This window comes from Podarcis muralis, chromosome 5 (assembly GCF_964188315.1).
Source record: "Podarcis muralis chromosome 5, rPodMur119.hap1.1, whole genome shotgun sequence".
Classification (NCBI taxonomy): domain Eukaryota; kingdom Metazoa; phylum Chordata; class Lepidosauria; order Squamata; family Lacertidae; genus Podarcis; species Podarcis muralis.
Genome location: NC_135659.1, coordinates 93498668 through 93517943, shown reverse-complemented (window position 1 = coordinate 93517943; position 19276 = coordinate 93498668). Strand labels below are relative to the sequence as shown.

The window sequence follows — 19276 nt, the reverse complement described above, 5'->3', positions numbered from 1 at the left end:
ATGTCATCCTGCAGTGTACACACACACACACACACACACACACACAGTGGGTTTCTGTGTCACACTAACCTTGTTAGTAGTGCACATAGTTCTCTTCATGGGCCCATAACCGGTTTGGATCTTTCCTAGCTACAGTGCGCATATGCGTCACAAGACTTTGGCCGCCGGCTGACAGTGGGGCAGCTCTGATTATCAACAAATCTGCCCTTTCACTTGCTGCTTCCAACAGAGTGTGCATAATTTATTTTAATCAGGCTGCTTCACTTTATTACACAGCCTTTTGGATATAAATTAAATTACTGCGCTGTTAATGGGACGAGCAGCCACTGCCCTAATTGCCAGTTTGAAGCGCGCTGCCCTGTGCAAATGTCTTTCATTAAGGTGACCAATCGTGCCTCACCAATGCTGGCTTTTGCATTCTGTGATGGAAGGCTGGCCCTTTGGTGCCGTTGCTCAGCTCCAAATAGCTGTGGGGCTAAATGTTCCTGACTTGGCGGGTCAGAGCCAGGCAGAAAGTTTTCCTTGCCCACCCAAATGAAAGGCATCTTCCCCCCAGTTCTCTGAGGTGCTCTTTTTCATTTTGATGGTGTTGGAAACCTCCCTTCTGGAATGGGTCCATGCTATTTACTGTCTTCGAAGCCTCAGGTGCTCCTTGTGGTTTCTGGAAATCTATACCAAGGAGGCTTTCCTGCCTGACAGATGATTTGTATATTTTTAAAACCCTCTCTCTGCCACCCGTCTCCCAACCAAGCCTGGGTTTATCACTACCAGTTATTGAAGAGGGAGATTCCTCATTGACCGGCATCATTGCTCAAGTGATAAAGTCCACCGTCAATGATCTTGGCAAGCGAAGATTGCCAGTCAATCTATTGCCGCAAGGCTACAAACAAGCACAGAGTTTATCTCTGGACACAATGAACACATCGGTTGCATCACCCTCTGGTTTGTAGCTGAAGGACAGGCTGCAATGGATCACCATCAGTATGGGAGGAGGGCAAAAGGAGGTCACTATAGTGACCTGATTTGGAATCCAGGGGATTCCACATGTACACTAGGGATGTCGGAAAATTCTGGTGGAAACAGAAACGGGGGCAGAAATTGCCAACATTTCTTGACTTGTCCCTAGTCCAGAATGGAAAGCAGTCCAGGAAATATGATCAGTATTCACTGCTGCTGTTACTTTCAGACCTCAAATGATATGTAATTGATTATATCCCCCCCCCAACACATATTTGCATTGTGCTTCTTTTGCTTTGAAATGGATGGGTTAGAATAACATAATGACATGGCCACTCTAATTAAGAGCTCCTCTCACACCCACTGCTGCGAACTGCCCTTTGCAGCAGCACCCAGGGGGGTCATTGTTGCTACCCAATGCTAAGTCTTTGTTCTTAGTTGAAATCCATCAGGCCACCAGCAGCACAGAGGGCTCTGACTTTGTTGCTGTTCAGATCATGGCGTTGAATGGTCTGCATCTGCGGCGCCGGCTTTGGAGAGCTTGTGCTCGTTTTGCTTTTTTCCTCTTCTGCAACTTTGACTTCTTTTTCTTTCTCCACCCAGTATGCCATCTGGACAGCCATCTGGGTCACTTGGAACATCTTCATCATCTGCTTTTATTTGGAGGTTGGCGGACTTTCGAAGGTGAGCAAGGCTGGCGTCCGGACGCAGCCAGAAACTGTCCAAGGGAAGGAAGGGACGGAGAAGTGCCAAGAGGATTGAGAAGAGGGTGTGGGATGGAGACACACAAACACACGGACAGAGGGGAGGGGAGCATTCACATCAAAGTGTGGCCCGAGAGGGCCTTGTCGGACCAAACGCCGCCTGCACACTTTCAGATTAAGGGTAGAATGGAAAGGGGAGGGCCAGAGGGGATTAGATTACTCTTCCATAGACTGAATCCAATTCAGTGCTTTAATGCCTCTCCAAAAAAGGCTATCAATCATTGCAGGCTCCTAGCACGATTTGGGTGGAAAATTAATTTCCCCAACTCTTTCAATGCAGATATAACGCTCCTATTTGGGTTTCTGTTGCCCTTACATGTCCCTCTACCCCAGTGTTTCCCAACCTTGGGCCTCCAGCTGTTTTTGGACTACAACTCCCATCATCCCTAGCTAGCAAGACCAGTGGTCAGGGATGATGGGAATTGTAGTTCAAAAACAGCTGGAGGCCCAAGGTTGGGAAACACTGCTCTACCCCTTTCATTCCCTTTAAGCGCTTGTAAAATCCCAGATTTGGAGGGGAACATCCCAGTTGCACTTAGAATATGCATTATTCCATCCTGCACACTCCAGTGGCTTAGATTTGTGGCAAATTTGGGCTGCAGGCCCTTGCGAGTTTTTGCTTGTGGTTCCTGCCTTTCTGTGCTGTTGCTTGACATGAGTGAAATGTGTTGTGTTTGGGGCAACAGCCTCAACAGCATGGAGCTGAGCCAAGGCTACTACAGTACCATGGACAGCTCCAGAGTGCTGTGCTGGAGACTCAGATGTTGTTTTAGCAGCAGTCGTCTTCGGACTAAGCTTACCTAGGAGGAACAGCTCTATCTGATACTGATAAGAATTTACTGTTTAAGGACCTACCAGTATTGGAAAACAGCTAGTAGCTAAATTCTAGAGGCATGGTGGGATAGCCCCAGCCACTCTGGGCGGCTTCCAACACATATTTAAACATATTTAAACATCAAACATTAATAATAACAATCTGATCCTATATGAGAAGTCACAATAACTTTAAAGTAAACAACTTATATAAAATAAAGCAATATTCAATAATTCATTAGAATCTAATAGTAAACAGTAAAATTAAATATCAGCCAATATTTTTTTAAACAGTTTACACTTATCTATAATCAATAAAAAATAATTTTTTCCCCTGCATAAAATGTGGTATGTTCCTGTTGTACATTTAAGCACTCTCCATGTAGATTTGTACATCTAAAGTCACATGCCTTAGAAACTCTTTTGGGGACAAGCAGAAAGAGAATATTTGGAAATGTCTTTGAGGAGATGCACTCAGATACTTGCAGGTCCGTCTCCACAATAGTGACCTTACCTGTGGAGGAGTGACAGGCGTGGAAAAGAAATCTGCATAAAACTGCTGCCGGTGTCATGGCTTCCCCCAAAGAACCCTGGGAATTGTAGTTCATTGAGGGTGCTTATGATCCTCGGAAGGGGCAAGGTCTGATGAAGAAGGCGGACCTTGGGGTCAATATGCTTCAACAGGTTTCCTGTTCTTCTTTCTCTCTTTCTTTTTAATGAAACGTGGTGTGCTCCACCTTTCATTCACATGTGACCCAAACAAACCCCACTCACCCACCTGCCGGAACCCTAAAGGTAAAGGGACCCCTGACCATTATTAGGTCCAGTCGTGACTGACTCTGGGATTGCGGCGCTCATCTCGTTTTATTGGCCGAGGGAGATGGCTTACAGCTTCCGGGTCATGTGGCCAGCATGACTAAGCTGCTTCTGGCAAACCAGAGCAGCGCACAGAAATGCCGTTTACCTTCCCACCGGAGTGGTACCTATTTATCTACTTGAACTTTGACATGCTTTCGAACTGCTAGGTTGGCAGGAGCAGGAACCGAGCAACGGGAGCTCACCCCGTCGCGGGGATTCGAACCACCGACCTTCTGATTGGCAAGTCCTAGGCTCTGTGGTTTAACCCACAGTGCCACCCGCATCCCTGCCAAAACCCTAGTTTGGTCTACATAGGCAGCTGGTGAACTCTCAACCCCTGGAGAGAGAAAGAGAGAGAGGCTTCCTTTTGCTCCGCTCTAAGTCTCTAAAAAGGAAGAATTATCCGATTTTTCTGCCTTCCCTTCTGATCTCCCGGGGATTAGATGTTTAAGGCAAATGCATTCCGAACCCTCGTTGCTCTCCTCCTCACACACACCCTGCTCCTTTGCATTTAATTTCTGACAAAGTAGCTTGGCTGTCTCAGCGGCCGGTTAATTTGTAGTGACAGAATGCAAGGAGGTGCAGCGAGGTGGAAAGAATGGAGATAGTCAACTGGCAGCTGGTGGTAACGGCTGCCCATTTGAGTCTGCAGACAGGTGATCAGCCAGGTGGAGAGAAAGGTGTGTGTTTTAGGAGGGGAGGAGCTGGAGTTCAAATTGCTCTAATTGGTTTCATAAATATCTACTGCAAAGCTGGCGGTGAGGGTAGGGGAAGAGTAAACCTCCATAATTGCTTCTTTGGGAGAGCTTCTCCCATGTTTTTTGGGTGATTTGTTGTCCATAGTACACAGTACTGCATACCCAACAACAACAACAACAACAACAACAACAACAACAACAACAATAATAATAATATATTTATACCCCACCCATCTGGCTGGGTTTCCCCAGCCACTCTGGGTGGCTACCAACAGAATATTAAAAACACGATAAAACATCAAACATTAAAAACTCCCCTAAACAGAGCTGCCTTCAGATGTCGTCTAAAAGTCAGATAGTTTATTTCCTTGACATCTGATGGGAGGGCATTCCACAGGGCAAGCGCTACTACCAAGAAGGCCCTCTGCCTGGTTCCCTGTAACTTCACTTCTCCCAATGAGGGAACTGCCAGAAGGCCCTCAGAGCTGGACTTCATTGTCCAGGCTGAATGATGGAGGTGGAGACGCTCCTTCAGGTATACAGGGCTGGGGCTGTTTTCTCTGAGGAAAACAGGGACGTACTATCCTGTGATGATAATATTACTATTTATACCCCACACATCTTACTGGGTTGCCCCTGCCACCCTAGGTGGCTTCCAACATATATGAAAACATAATAAAGCATTAAACATTTTTTAAAAAAACCCTTCCCTATACAGGATTAGGGACGCGGGTGGCGCTGTGGGTAAAAGCCTCAGCGCCTAGGGCTTGCCGATCAAAAGGTCGGCAGTTCGAATCCCCGCGGCGGGGTGCGCTCCCGTTGCTCGGTCCCAGCGCCTGCCAACCTAGCAGTTCGAAAGCACCCCCAGGTGCAATTAGATAAATAGGGACCGCTTACTAGCGGGAAGGTAAACGGCGTTTCCGTGTACGGCTCTGGCTCGCCAGATGCAGCTTGTCACGCTGGCCACGTGACCCGGAAGTGTCTCCGGACAGCACTGGCCCCCGGCCTCTTGAGTGAGATGGGCGCACAACCCTAGAGTCTGTCAAGACTGGCCCGTACGGGCAGGGGTACCTTTACCTTTACCTTTTATACAGGATTGCCTTCAGACTGTTCAGGGGTTGGATAACTCCATACCCTCCAACATTTCTCCAATGAAAATAGGGACATCCTACGGAAAAGTGGGACATTCCAGGATCAAATCAGAAACCGGGATGACTTCTCTAAATCAGGGATGTCCCTGGAAAATAGGGACACTTGGAGGGTCTGGTACTGTAGGGTTGGAAGCATCTAGCCCAATCCCTGCAGTGCAAGGAATCACATCTAAAGAATCCTTTGGAAAAACCCATAAAACCTCTTAATTCCTTGATTCAGCAAACTAATGGAGGATCCCATTGTTGAATTAGCCAGGTGAGGGTAAAAAAGGATTCTTTTCCTCCCTGTTTTATCTTCACAACAGCCCTGCGAGGCAGGTTAGGCTGAAAAGCGGGAGCTGGCCCAAGGTCACCCAGTGAGCTCCATGGCTGAGTGGGGATTCGAACCCTCATCTCCCAGGTCATAGTCCAACACTCTTAACAATTACAGTGGAACCTCGGGTTATGGTGGGGAACTGCTGCAACCCTAAAACGACACAGCCCAAAGTGTCACTTCTGCGCATTCGCACACATGATTTAGCACTTCTGCAAACCCGGAAGCTCGGTCCCTGCTCCTGCCAACCTAGCAGTTTGAAAGCACGACAAGGTGCAAGTAGATAAATAGGTACCGCTCCAGTGGGAAGGTAAACGGCGTTTCCGTGTGCTGCTCTGGTTCACCAGAAGCGGCTTAGTCATGACCCGGAAGCTGGACGCCGGCTCCCTCGGCCAATAAAGGGAGATGAGCGCCGCAACCCCAGAGTCGGCCACGACTGGTCCTAATGGTCAGGGGTCCTTTACTTAAACCCGGAAGTAACCCATTCCAGTACAGTGGTACCTCAGGTTACATACGCTTCAGGTTACAGACGCTTCAGGTTACAGACTCTGCTAATCCAGAAATAGTACCTCAGGTTATGAACTTTGCTTCAGGATGAGAACAGAAATCGTGCTCCAGCGGTGTGGCAGCAGCAGGAGGCCCCATTAGCTAAAGTGGTGCTTCAGGTTAAGAACAGTTTCAGGTTAAGAACGGACCTCTGGAACGAATTAAGTACTTAACCCAAGGTACCACTGTACTTCTGGGTTTGTGCTGGTCTCAAGCCGAGGGTGATGTAAGCTGGAGGCAATGTAACCTGAGGCTCCACTGTACACTGCATGAGCTCTCTTCTCAAAACTTGCAGTTTTTCTCCTGATTTGGCTGCAGCCTTCTAAAACCAGGCAAGGTTAAGCCGATTGGCTTTAGCTACTCTCACTCCTACGCTCGCCTAGTGGAGTTATTTTGGTCCAAGAGTCCTCTCACTGCCTTTCCCCTTTGCTCGCATTTTCTACAGGGGCACAGGGTGACATTTGGAAATGTTCTTCCTGCGTCCTGTCATCCCTTCTGCAGATGTGATATATCCAAAGGAGAAGGGAGCGGGGAGCAAAATCTTGTCTGCCAAAACTTTGCTAGGTGGACGGCAGAAGAATGGACAGGTTGGCTGGCATATTAATAGATCCTTTCTTTTTCCTGCCACCGACATCTCCCCAAAGGTCTTGATGACGTAGGTTTTGAGGGCACTGCGAGCATTTGAACAGAGCTCTCTCAAAAAAGCAAGCACATTTTCTCAAACAGCTGAAGACGAGATGGAGGCGAGCACAGCTGTGATTTCCGGACATGCTGTCGATACATAAGACAGTGTTTTGGTTTTCCTCACGGCACCATTAGCATACATTCTGATCTTTCTATTCCATTGATCCCTGCCACGAAGAGCCTTCTATGTACATTTTGACGGCAGAAAGACAGCAAAGTAGTACGAATCTTTTTGATGGTTTGCCCAGCCTGGCAGGAAAGAGCAAATAACATAAAAGGCAAGCAGTGAGCTGGTCCTTTTTGCAGAATAGAGCCAAGCATTTTGCTGTTCCCTAGTAGATTTCTGCAGACTTATGGACAAGCCATGCGATCTAATTCAGGGTCCTTCTGTGATGCTAGACTAGAGTATGGTTACCAGATTTTTTTTTCAATGAATCCGGGACACTTTAAAAAAAAAAAAAGCTGAGTAGCAACAGGGAGTCAGCAGTGGGGATGGTGAGACAACAGACCTTGGGCCCAAGCTCACATGCATATTGTATAAAGGTGAAAAGCCCTTCTTTCACACCCTGTGGAACATAAATGCACAGAGTTTTTTTAAAAACTGGGCAATGGCATGCTGCCTGCCTGTTACTCCTGAGCGTCCCCCGATCAGTCAAAACAAAGGGGGCAGGGGGCAGGAGATGTGTACCACCAGACGTCCCTGGTTCCCCTTTGGCAGTGGCAATGGCAGCGGCACTCAGCAGCCCAGAACCAACCTGGTAGCGCAATTGGCTCTGGCTGGCTTCAGGAGCTGCTCACTGCCATAGAGCCCGCCATTTTTCCTTGCCAGAAGTCCCAAAATGATTTGTTGTGCACAAGACACATCATATGGGGACTTCCAGTGAGGAAGAATGGTGGGCGCCACCGCAATGAAGCCAGCCAGAGCCAACTGCGCTACCAGCTCTGAGCTGCTGAGACTGCCGCTGCCACATTTCCTGGGGACAGATTTGCAAATCTGGGGACATTCCGGGGACGGAATTTGTCCAGGGACAGATTTGCAAATCCGAGGACTTCTGGTAACCCTATGCTAGAGGAGCACTCCCATTGAGCCTGACGCTTCGTTTGCCCTTTATCTGCCAGGGAATGTGCACCCAGGTCCAACTGCACCCACAGGGCAACTGCACCCAGGTCCAAAAACCACCTGCCAAATCCCAGCAGCTCCTGACGGTGCCCTCAGTCTGTTGCCTTGGTCCTTAGACCCTCCACCTGGACCCATCTTGCACCTGGTGCCAGCATATCAGTGCCATCAAACATAGAGGGGTCCCCAGTGATATTAATACAATTGGTCCATATAGCTCTGCGTTGTCAACAATGACTGGCAATGGCTCACCCAGGGTTTCAGGCAGGGGTCTCCACTAGCCCAACCATGAGATGGCAGGAATTCAACCTGGGGCCATTTCACGTTTGAAACGGCAGCTCTGCCACTGAGCTATGGCCCTAAAACATCAGAACGGGGGGGGGGGGGGGATGATGTTTGTGTGTTTGTGATGTGCAATTTAAAGCACCAAAGGGATGCTAATCCTTCACCGCCACCCCCATCAATCTTATCTCCCTAGGCTGTAACTAAAATCACATCCGCAGCAAACATTTAAAGCACTCTTATGCCAATTTGACAAGCATGGCTTAAAGAATCATGTGAACTGCAGCTGGTTGAGGGTGCTGGGGAACTATAGCTCTGTTACAAACTAACTAGGGGGTAGCTTCCATGGAAGTCACTGTTTTAGACATGATATGAGGGTATCACAGGCCCAAGTCACAGAGTTTGCAGTTGCTTACAGATCCTCCAAGTGCCCCTATTTTCCAGAGCCAGTCCCTGATCTGCAGAAGCTGTCCCAGTTGCTGATTTCATCCCAGAATGTCCCAATTTTCCTTAGGACATCCCTATTTTCATCAGAGAAATGTTGGAGGGTATGGAGTTATCTGATCCCTGAGCCATCTGAAGGCAGCCCTTTAGAGGGAAGTTTTTAAATGTTTAATGTTTTATTATGTTTTTATATATGTTGGAAGCTGCCCAGAGTGGCTGGGGCAACCCATTAAGATGTGTGGGGTATGAAAAGCAAAGTTATCGTTATGGAATGGGGCGTCCCTATTTTCATCAGAGAAATGTTGGAGGTTATGTGCTCATATGAAGGCTTCATAAAGTACAGATTAGACATATCCTGTTCAAGTAATGGGTTCTTTTGGGGGAAAGCTGAACAGAGACCTCTAGTGTCCTCTTATTCCACGACTCAATAGCAACATCATATCCACAACCACACTCACCCCCTGAACCTGTTTTTTGCCTAAAATCCAGCCCCGGAAACTCATTTGCCCGCGTCTCTGTGTTTGCTGTGCCTCCAACACATTCAACTGGTGAGAGCTTCAAGCCAGAATAAAAGCTATCCCCTTGTCAGCCCAGCGAGACACAGCCGCTCATGCCACCGGGAGATAAAAAATGACGGTCTCCACTTTTTTTAGCTGATAATAAATTTCCTTGCCTTAAAACATGCAAAATTATTCAACCGTCGAGCTCTCCCAGGACTTGCCTGGCTGGACTCAATTCGTCTGGGGGGCTATCAACACGGCTTTCTCTGGTAATTAATGAAAGGGAAGGAAGGAAGTCGTGAGTACAGGAGCCCAGCTGCTCTTAGACCCACCCATAAAAGAAACACAAGGTGTGTGGGGGTGGGTGGGTGGGGGTGTTTGGAACGGGGATTAGGTGTGTGATGCATGGCTAATGGTGTACATGGATGGCAATAAAGAAAATTGCATATTATTTTCATAATCTTACAGATATGCATTCTTGGTCTGCTTTCCTCTCCTCCAACCTTGCCTCTGCATTCAAGACATGAGTCGTGTGGTTCCCCCACAAACTCCTGTCTGAATGTCAAATGAAGTTGTCGTTGGAGAGGGTGCTGCAAGACTCTGACTCAGGGGATGGGAGAGGCCCTTAGCCTTGCATACAGTGGGTCCCAGATCAATCCCAGGCATCTCCAGGTTGGGATGAGAAAGACTGCTGTCTAAGACCCTAGAAAGCTGTTGCTGGTAGCCATTTCAATGTTCAGGTCCTCTAAATTTGGCCCTGGTGACGGAAAAGGGGAAACCTCCAAGCTGAGAGACAGTGGACCACTGAGTTACACTTACTGGCGAGCAACTGCAAGAGAGGACTATTGCCTTCAAGCCCTGGCTGATGACTTGTCTACAACATCTAGAAGTCAGACCCATTGATGCATCTATCTCTGTATTGTCTCCACTGACAGGCAGGTGGGTTTCTGGGTTTTCCATCTTGGAAATGGCTCTCCCATTCACTTCAGTGGAGGGAACTGGTGCTTGCAGATGCCTCATGTGCATGGATGTTCAGATCTGCTCCCTCCGTTGAAATGAATGGGGGAAAGCTTGCTTGCGCAAGAGATCCCCGTGCTAATGAAACTTCAGGTGGGTTGAAGGTGGCAGTGTCCAAGTAGGAGAAAAGAAAGCTAAGGTGGGAAGATTGCAAAGGGGAACTTGAGGATGGTCACTCTAGTCTCCCAGATAATGCTCTCTTTACTGACAGAGGTCAATAAGCTCTTTGCCTTGAGTGCTTTCGCCTATTACTCTCCCTCAGTACAGGTGTCCCCCGGAGAGTTGCAGCCAAAGATCCTGGTCAAAAGAGTATATTAGCCTTAGGGCACTGAGAAAACATCTGACTCAAAGCAGGGAAATGCTTGTAATAGTTCATTAAAATAATTTGGGGCCAGAATGGTTCTGAAGATTGCAGAATCATAGAGCAAATGGAAACAAATTGGGGGGGGAACTCAGGTGTTGTTTATTTATTTAAAACATTTCGGCCCTTCCTACTCTTCATGGACCTCTCCTTTGGGCTGGGTTCAAGTCCTGTATGTTGGCTTCCCTGAAGCACCGGGGTGGCTGCTGTGGGAAGAACATCTATGAAGTTGTTTTAAAAAGGTAAAGGGACCCCTGACCATTAGGTCCAGTCTTGACCGACTCTGGGGTTGAGGTGCTCATCTCGCTTTATTGGCCATGGGAGCTGGCGTACAGCTTCCGGGTCGTGTGGCCAGCATGACTAAGCCGCTTCTGGCAAACCAGAGCAGCACACGGAAACACCATTTACCTTCCCGCCGGAGTGGTACCTATTTATCTACTTGCACTTTGACGTGCTTTCGAACTGCTAGGTTAGCAGGAGCAGAGACCGAGCAACGGGAGCTCACCCCGTCGTGGGGATTTGAGCTGCCTACCTTCTGATCGGCAAGTCCTAGGCTCTGTGGTTTAACCCACAGCGCCACCTGAAGTTGCTTTAGGCACGTGCAAAATGCAGACATGTGAGTGCCACTTAGGAGGGGTGGGGAACCCCAGACCCAGATGCCAAATGCATCCCTCCAGTGGATTCTCCCCACACCAGGCCCTCATTGGGTGTTCCTACCTGGCTGGACTGTGTGCTTAAACTCTGATAACGCCTCTTGCTTACCTTGGTGGAGGACAGAGATGCGTTTATGTGTGTATGTCAGGGCTGGCTCAGCTGCAGGTCAGCATGGAGACTCAGAGATGAGCAGTGAAGTTGATTCTTTCTTCAAGGAAACAGAATACAAACAGAGAAACCTCTGGGCAAGGCTGGTTCCCAGTAAAGTAGTTGCCAGAACTGACGACCTGTGCCTCCCACTTCCCTCTATGTCTCCTCATCGGCCAATATTTTCCAAGCAGACTTCAGCTCCATTGAGGAGGGGTCTTCTGTGCTCTTTGTTCTGCTACATGCAAGGCCCTCCATGCCATTGGAGATAAGCAAGGAGGGGAGCTGAATACAGCAGGCAGGGCTGTCTTAAGCATATGTGGCACCGGGGTGCAAAGATCCACCCAGTGCCCCCCCCAGTATGCCCAGTCCCAGGTGCACAGGAGGGCAGAGCCAGCCGGCCACCTCAGCGTCTCGCTGGCTCGGCCACCCCCAAACTCACAGCACAGAGCCACCCATAGCAGAAGAGCCCATCGCAGTGCTCCGACCGATGGGCGGGCTCTTCCCCGGACTCAACTCTCGGGCCCCAGGCTCTCGGCCTGGCGCCCCTGAGAGCCTAGTGCCTGGGTGCCCCACACCCCTAGCACCTATGGGTAAGACGACCCTGACAGCAGGACTAGCAGGCTCCTGTGAAGTTGCTGCAGCCTCTGTCCCCTGCTTCTCCTCCTCAGTCGCTTGTCCTGCATCTGAGGGCCTTCTGCCCCTGCTCCTCTCTCTCACTCAAGCCTGTTGCTTGTTCAGCATCCAACCATTCTGCCTCCGCCTCATCCTCTGACCTGTCTTTGGTGTCCCACCACCACTTGCCCATAAGGAAATGCATCCCTCAGGTTGTAAACCTAGACAAAACAGTAGCCATCCCTTCCTCTTCTCTATCCCCACTGCAAGGTGTAAGTGAAATTTATTGTTTTTGCTTGGAAACACTTTTTGGAGATGCCAGCCTTTAAATGGATTAAACTCACTGGATTATGGGGAGCACTGAGTCTTGGGCTCGGAGTGATTGATTCAGCTGCCTCTGCCAATTGCAGAGGGACATTCATGAGCGGCACGAGGAAGAGGCACGGCAATTAAATGATCGCAGCTTTATCTGCAATATAAAAGTAATCTGGCCGGGGTGCTTGCAGGGCGCATTATTTATCTGCCGCCCAGAGTGAAAAGGTGTTTGGTTCTTTAAGCTGTGTTGAGTTAAGAGATGTTAACTGTACCTCATTACTCCGGTTAAGAAATCCTTTTGCAAGCTGAGAAATACTGTAAGCTTTCTCTCCTACCAACACTTCGATGCTGGGAAACTGGAGCAAGCACCTGAAATGAGCAGAAACTCTACGTTTGTGATGCTGAAGACAGAGAGGGCCTTTTCAAAGAGCATAGCTGTCAAGCGTCCCTTATTTGGCGGGACAGTCCCTTATCCCAGCGCCATGTCCCGCTGCTGTCCCTTATTGATGATGTCCCTTAAATAAGCTACTGAAAGAAATGGGGCCCTTTCTATGTCCAGCTGTCCTTTGTCAACAACAAACTGTTGCTGTTTTTTGTGTTGAATATATGCCATATGGTAATTCATGGACCTAATAGGTATCTAAAGCCATTTGCATGCAACAAAATATGTATTTTATCAAAGTAATTGTTGATCCCTTATTTTGGCTGCTGATCCCTTATTTTCGAGGCTGCTGGTCCCTTATTTTCAAATCTGTAAGTTGACAGCTATGTCAACTTACAGAGAGGGCCCAAACTTCCCCAACGTGGTGCCCTCCAGATATTTTGGACTAATGCACCCATCAGCCCTAGGCAGCAGATGAGAGTTGTAGTGCAGAACACCATACCCTCCAACATTTCTCTAAGGAAATGGGGCATCCCAAGGAAAAGCTGGACATTCCAGAATCAAATCAGAAACTGGGATGGCTTCTGTAAATCCAGGACTGTCCCTGGAAAACAGCGACACTTGGAGGTTCTGGAACATCCGGGTGACACCAGTTTGTTCCTATTAGGAATTGGTGTGTCCTTCCTATTCCTTGCAGACTCCTGAACTGTCCCCAGCATACAATCAGCTACAAAATCGAGGGAAGCAAACATGGAACCGAGCAGGAAGGTGGGGAAAGGTGCAAGGGAACCACATAACTGAAACAGCAGAGGAGAGATGATTTGAAATTCTGCAGGGAGATGTACATTAAGCAGCTATTGATCATGCCAGGGGTCAGTTTCTTGGAGTAATTTGACCCAAGAGGTTAATTGTGACGGAGGTCAATAGAAGACCTGAACGTGCAATGCATCAGAATACCAAAGGGAATTGGCAAGAGAATTTATGGAGGATGCTTAGTGCTCGTGGCACAGAGGAAATTAAACCGGCCCGGTAGGAAAATATTTCTTATAACTCCAGTTCTGGCTTGTCAACTCGCACGAATTCAGCTGCTGTGTTTCCCTCTGTGAGTACGCAGTATGCTATCTCTGCAGTTAGGGGTGGAGGAGAAATTTGGGTTTTTTTGCGTGAGAATCTGTTTAATTTGCACTTCTTGAACCAGTGTGTGAACCATAGCCTTTGAAATTTACACTTTCCCGAATTTTGTGATCCAGCCAAACAAGATGTTTAAAAGTGCATATGTGATGTAAATAAAACATATATTAGGCAGAACTGCATGCCAAGCTGCATTATATAAATGGAAATCACCGTAAAAATGGGCATATTTGTCAAAACCGCAAAAAAGTGTGTTTTTAAGAGAAATTTGCAATAAAAGGATGGCGAATTTCCAGGAGCATTTTTAAAAAAATTAATAAATCACAAATTGCACAGAGATATGAGGCAGGCTTCACCTAACTCGCCCCATCAGCGGAATCTCCATGGAAGGACTTCTGCTTGTGCAACCTTGAGCCAGTCAGCCTAAGCTACTTCGCAGGGTCGTTGTAATGATAAAACGGGGAAGGGAGAGAACATGTACATCATCTTGAGATCCTCGGATTAAAAGTTGGGACATATATGTAATAACAAATTTTAAAAATGGTAAAAAAAAGGTAAAGGGACCCCTGACCATTAGGTCCAGTCATGACCGACTCTGGGGTTGCGGCGCTCATCTCGCTTTATTGGCCGAGGGAGCCGGCGTACAACTACCAGGTCATGGGGCCAGCATGATTAATCCGCTTCTGGCGAACCAGAGCAGCGCACGGAAATGCTGTTTACCTTCCCGCCAGAGTGGTACCTATTTATCTACTTGCACTTTGACGTGCTTTCGAACTGCTAGGTTGGCAGGAGCAGGGACTGAGCAACGGGAGCTCACCCTGTCGTGGGGATTTGAACCGCCAACCTAATTATCAGCAAGTCCTAGGCTCTGTGGTTTAACCCACAGCGCCGCCCGTGTCCCAAATAAAATGGTACATGGTACTTATTTTTATTGCTATATTTTTGTAACCTGTCCAGGACCTTTTGGTGGGCTGCAAGTACAAATAATTAATAAATGAATAACATTTCTAAGGCATTTGTAGAGGGCCTTCTCGGTGGTGGCGCCCTCCCTGTGGAATGCCCTCCCATCAGATGTCAAGGAAATAAACAACCATCTGACTTTTAGAAGACATCTGAAGGCAGCCCTGTTTAGGGAAGTTTTTAATGCTTGATGTTTTATCCTGTTTTTAATATTCTTTTGGGAGCCGGCCAGAGTGGCTGGGGAAACCTAGCCAGATGGGCGGAGTATAAATAATAAATTATTATTATTATTTATTATAACCCTTTGCTCTCTTTAACTGAAGAAGCCAGGGAGTGGACCTGTGCAAAGTGAAAATCGATTCAGCAACAACTAGAGATTGGAAATGTGAATTAGATATGTGAATTAGATATGTGAATATGTGAATTAGATTAATATTCTGGGTTGTTGTTTTTATTGTGTGCGTTTTCTCCCTCTGCAGGACAGTGAGCTCTTGACCTTCAACATCTCCCGGCACCAGTCCTGGTGGAGTGAAAACGGTCCTGGGTGTGTAAGGAAGGAGACTCCCATGGTCGGCATCAAGGGCTTGGACAGCCATTCCTATGTCTCCGTGATTGGTTGCGCTTTGGAATATCGCTACATCGAGGTCATGCACAGTGCGATGCAGATTCTGGTGGCGGTGAGTGACGCCCTCAAACCCGCAAATCTGAAACTGGGCCTGTTTCAGCAATTCAAAACGGCCACATTTGGGTATTGGATATCCCGGGTGCCAATTTCAATGCAATACAGATATCCCTCTTCTTGCAAACACTTCATGGTGCGTTTTTTCGGGTTAAGAATGCTGCAAACCCAGAAGTGTTTACTTCCGGGTTTTGCCGCACACGCAGAAGCATTCTGCGCGGTTCATGCATGCGCAGAAACGCTCTATTGTGCTTTGCACATGAGCAGAAGCGCCGCTCTGGCTATAGACTTTTTGGGGTGCAAATGGCACCCCGGAACGGATCGTGTCCACAACCAGAGGTACCTTTGTATATGGGGGAGGGGGCAGGTAAGCCCTGCCGTGCATACTCGGTCATAAGATGCGGCTCATGCACAACATTTGAATGGCAATGCCCATTAAGTTGTGGCTGGGGGCTGGCCCCCTCTAATATTATATTGGGGGAGCCAAAGGGACCTCAGCCCCTAGGAGTTGGCTCCTATGCTAGATATTTAAAAGATATATTTCGAATTCAGGTTTCCAGTGGATGGTGCCACATGTTCTCGTGTGTGTGAAAGAGCGAGTTGGAGGGGTAGAGAGAAAAAAGGGAAAGTGAATAAACCAGTTTCTATTGAATGCTAAGCCAAACTATGGCCCAGTGTAAGCCAAGGGTTCAGGTTCCTGGGGTGAAGATCATGGCTGCTATGCTGCTGCTCCACTTCTGCTGCTGCTGCTGCTGTGTTTCTTAGGGCTATGCCACGGTTTGGGGTAGCATCACATATCAAGCCCAGGTTCATAGTTTGTCTCATTGAATCGTAGAATCGTAAAGTTGGAAAGAATCCCAGGGGTCATCTAGTCCAACCCCCCTAAAGTATCACTCCAGAAAAACAACCAATGGGTGACCCATGGTTTGTTCTTCATTTACTGCTCATGGTTTGCCTGGGGGAAACAAACCACAAACCTGAGTTTGGACTTAAGGTAAAGGTAAAGGTAAAGGACCCCTGGGCAGTTAAGTCCAGTCAAAGGCGACTATGGGTTGTGGCAGCGGCGTAGCGTGGGTTGTCAGCACCCGGGGCAAGGAAAGTAATTTGCGCCCCCTAACCCGTGGATTTGCGCCCCCTAACCTGTGGATTTGCGCCCCCTAACCCATGGATTTGCCCTAACCCCAGATGTTGCGCCCGGTGCGGCCGGCCCCCCCTGCACCCCCCACGCTACGCCACTGGGTTGTGGTGCTCATCTCGCTTTCAGGCTGAAGGAGCCAGTGTTTGTCCACAGACAGCTTTCTGGGTCATGTGACCAGCATGACTATACCTCTTCTGGCGCAACAGAACACGGTGACGGAAACCAGAGTGCACGGAAACGCCATTTACCTTCCCACCGCAGTGGTACCTATTTATCTACTTACACTGGTGTGCTTTTGAACTGCTAGGTTGCCAGGAGCTGGGACAGAGCAATGGGAGCTCACTCCATTGTGGGGATTTAAACCACCGACCTTCCGATTGGTAAGCCCAAGAGGCTCAGTGGTTTAGAGCACAGCACCACCCGTGTCCCCTGCCAATGTGTAATGGTAAGCGAAACTGTGGCTGAGTCATGCATTAGTGCAGCAGGACCAAGGGAGGAGTGCAGCAGCTGTGATCTTTGGTCTGGGAATCCACTCCTTTGCTAGTTCAAGCTAAGCCACTGTTTGGTTCAGCATTATGTGTGAATCAGGATTCTAAATTCCATTTGTGTTAAGTTGTGGGTGAACATATCAGACGACACAGCGATTCTTCCAAAGCAGCTCTTTATTTGTAAGCTGGAACAGAACTGAACAGAGCAGCTCAGTCAGCCTGCTTATATAGAGCTCCAGAACAACGTAACTGTTGCAACTTTCTAAAACTATCCAATCACTGAACGTCACTTTCGATCCTTCATTTGCATACAAACTATCCAATCACTGAACGTCACTTTCGATCCTTCATTTGCATAACTATCTACAGTATCCCCCTGCTGGCCCAGGGTGAGAACTTCAATACATAACAATTTGGATATTGCGAACCATGCAGCTTGGGTGGCCAGGGGGAAACAGGACATGACACCAGCACCTTTGATAGTTGTGCAAAAGAGGGATTTTCTGTGGATGTAGTCAGACATTTCCCAAGACCCAAGACATTTCCAAGATGGACGCTCCTCTGCTTCCATGTTCAGAAGTCGACTGGACTTGGGGCTGACTCAAACATCCATGCTGGCAACAGGACTGCAGCAACCCCCTGCACTCCTGAGAGCTGCTGGCTAGTTTAGTTTAGAGCACTCTTGCTTCAGCCCTCCAACAGAAGGGAAGAGCAAAGGAGGTGCTGTGGCAAACCAAGGGCAGGAGGACAGTATTGATTTAGAACAGTGGTTTGCAGAGGGGCATAGTCCAGAGGAGGAAAGCTGAGAAATACTGGGTGAGGAACACCTAGAAGAGGGAACACCAGGAGAGAGACAGCTGGCAGATTCAGTGTCCTTGGACCCCGCTTCACCTAGGACCAGACGGGCTCTGAGAGTGATAGAACAGAAAGCGCAGAGACAACAAGCTCAGATTACCCGATGTAGGAGTGACGTATATTAATGGAGATGGAGGGGGTGAACCTTAACTGGGAGCAACACCATTTCTAGACAGATATGCATTCATTTGTCTCTCGCTATGATTATTAAAGAAACTATCTGGTAAGAACGCTCTTTTCATTTGTTGTTTAGTCGTTTAGTCGTGTCCGACTCTTCGTGACTCCATGGACCAGAGCACGCCAGGCACTCCTGTCTTCCACTGCCTTCTGCAGTTTGGTCAAACTCATGTTGGTAGATTCGAGAACACTGTCCAACCATCTCGTCCTCTGTCGTCCCCTTCTCCTTGTGCCCTCCATCTTTCCCAACACCAGGGTCTTTTCTAGGGAGTCTTCTCTTCTCATGAGGTGGCCAAAGTATAGGAGCCTCAGCTTCAGGATCTGTCCTTCTGGTGAGCACTCAGGGCTGATTTCCTTAGGAATGGATAGGTTTGATCTTTCATTTGATCTGCTTAATTACTGCCACCGGGGGTGGGATCCGATTTTCCGAAGCCTGACACCTGAGGTGGTTGCTTCCCTCTGCCCAGTGGCCGTGCCGGCCTTGGACGTAGCATGTGTGTGTGGATAGAAACTTGATTTTTAACTCCTGTTGATGACAGGAGTCATCGTCAACTTGCTGTTTTCAGTACTTGGACACTGCGGCTGAGATCTAAGGTGCTCTTTAGTGGGGACTTTTGACTCATACTGTTTGAACAGGATTGAGATCACACGGAAAATGCTTCTGAAATTCCCCTTGGTTTCATGGAGAGACGGTGGAGGAGAGACAACAGAAGCATGATGCCAAAGCCCCCTTGGGAACATACAAATAACTTCAAAGTTCTTTGGATCCTGACCTCTCCAAAACAAACAACAAACCCCTACACTCATTGCCCTAAATCCAACAGTAATTAAAAATTACATAAACTTGATGTGTGTGTGTGTGTGCGCGCGCGCAAGAATATGATGGATTTCCCCACTCGTCTCAAATTCTTTTCAACCTGTACAAAACAACCCCCTCAGCCCATCACACCAGGATGTGGTTCTGGTCCTGAGACAGATTGTTCATTTAAAGTAAACCCAGGAAGAAGAAAAACAAAGAAAAGCAAGACTTAGGCTGATATAGCAGGAACATTTCCTCAGCAATAGGTACATCAAAAACTTTACCAGCCAGCGTGACTGCGATTTAAATATTTATGTGTGAGCGTCGGGGAAGAAGAAGAACTTGCAGAAAGGGAGAGAATCCAATTAGGCAAAGGCTGTGTGCGTCTCCCCCCAAGGATATAATAATACACCCCGTCAGAAAACAAAGCC

The 19276-nt window shown here is 48.1% G+C and overlaps 1 protein-coding gene across 2 annotated transcripts in view; it reads left to right on the top strand.

Annotated features, from left to right (window-relative positions):
- The window catches only part of NKAIN4 (sodium/potassium transporting ATPase interacting 4), a 103131-nt gene that overhangs the window by 46471 nt on the left and 37384 nt on the right, over positions 1-19276 (top strand). For both annotated transcript variants that reach the window (XM_028735424.2, XM_028735422.2), the window contains exons 3-4: positions 1561-1641; positions 15189-15386. In XM_028735424.2, coding sequence (XP_028591257.1) covers positions 1561-1641; positions 15189-15386 — 279 coding nt within the window. The remainder of the gene's footprint in view (positions 1-1560; positions 1642-15188; positions 15387-19276) is intronic.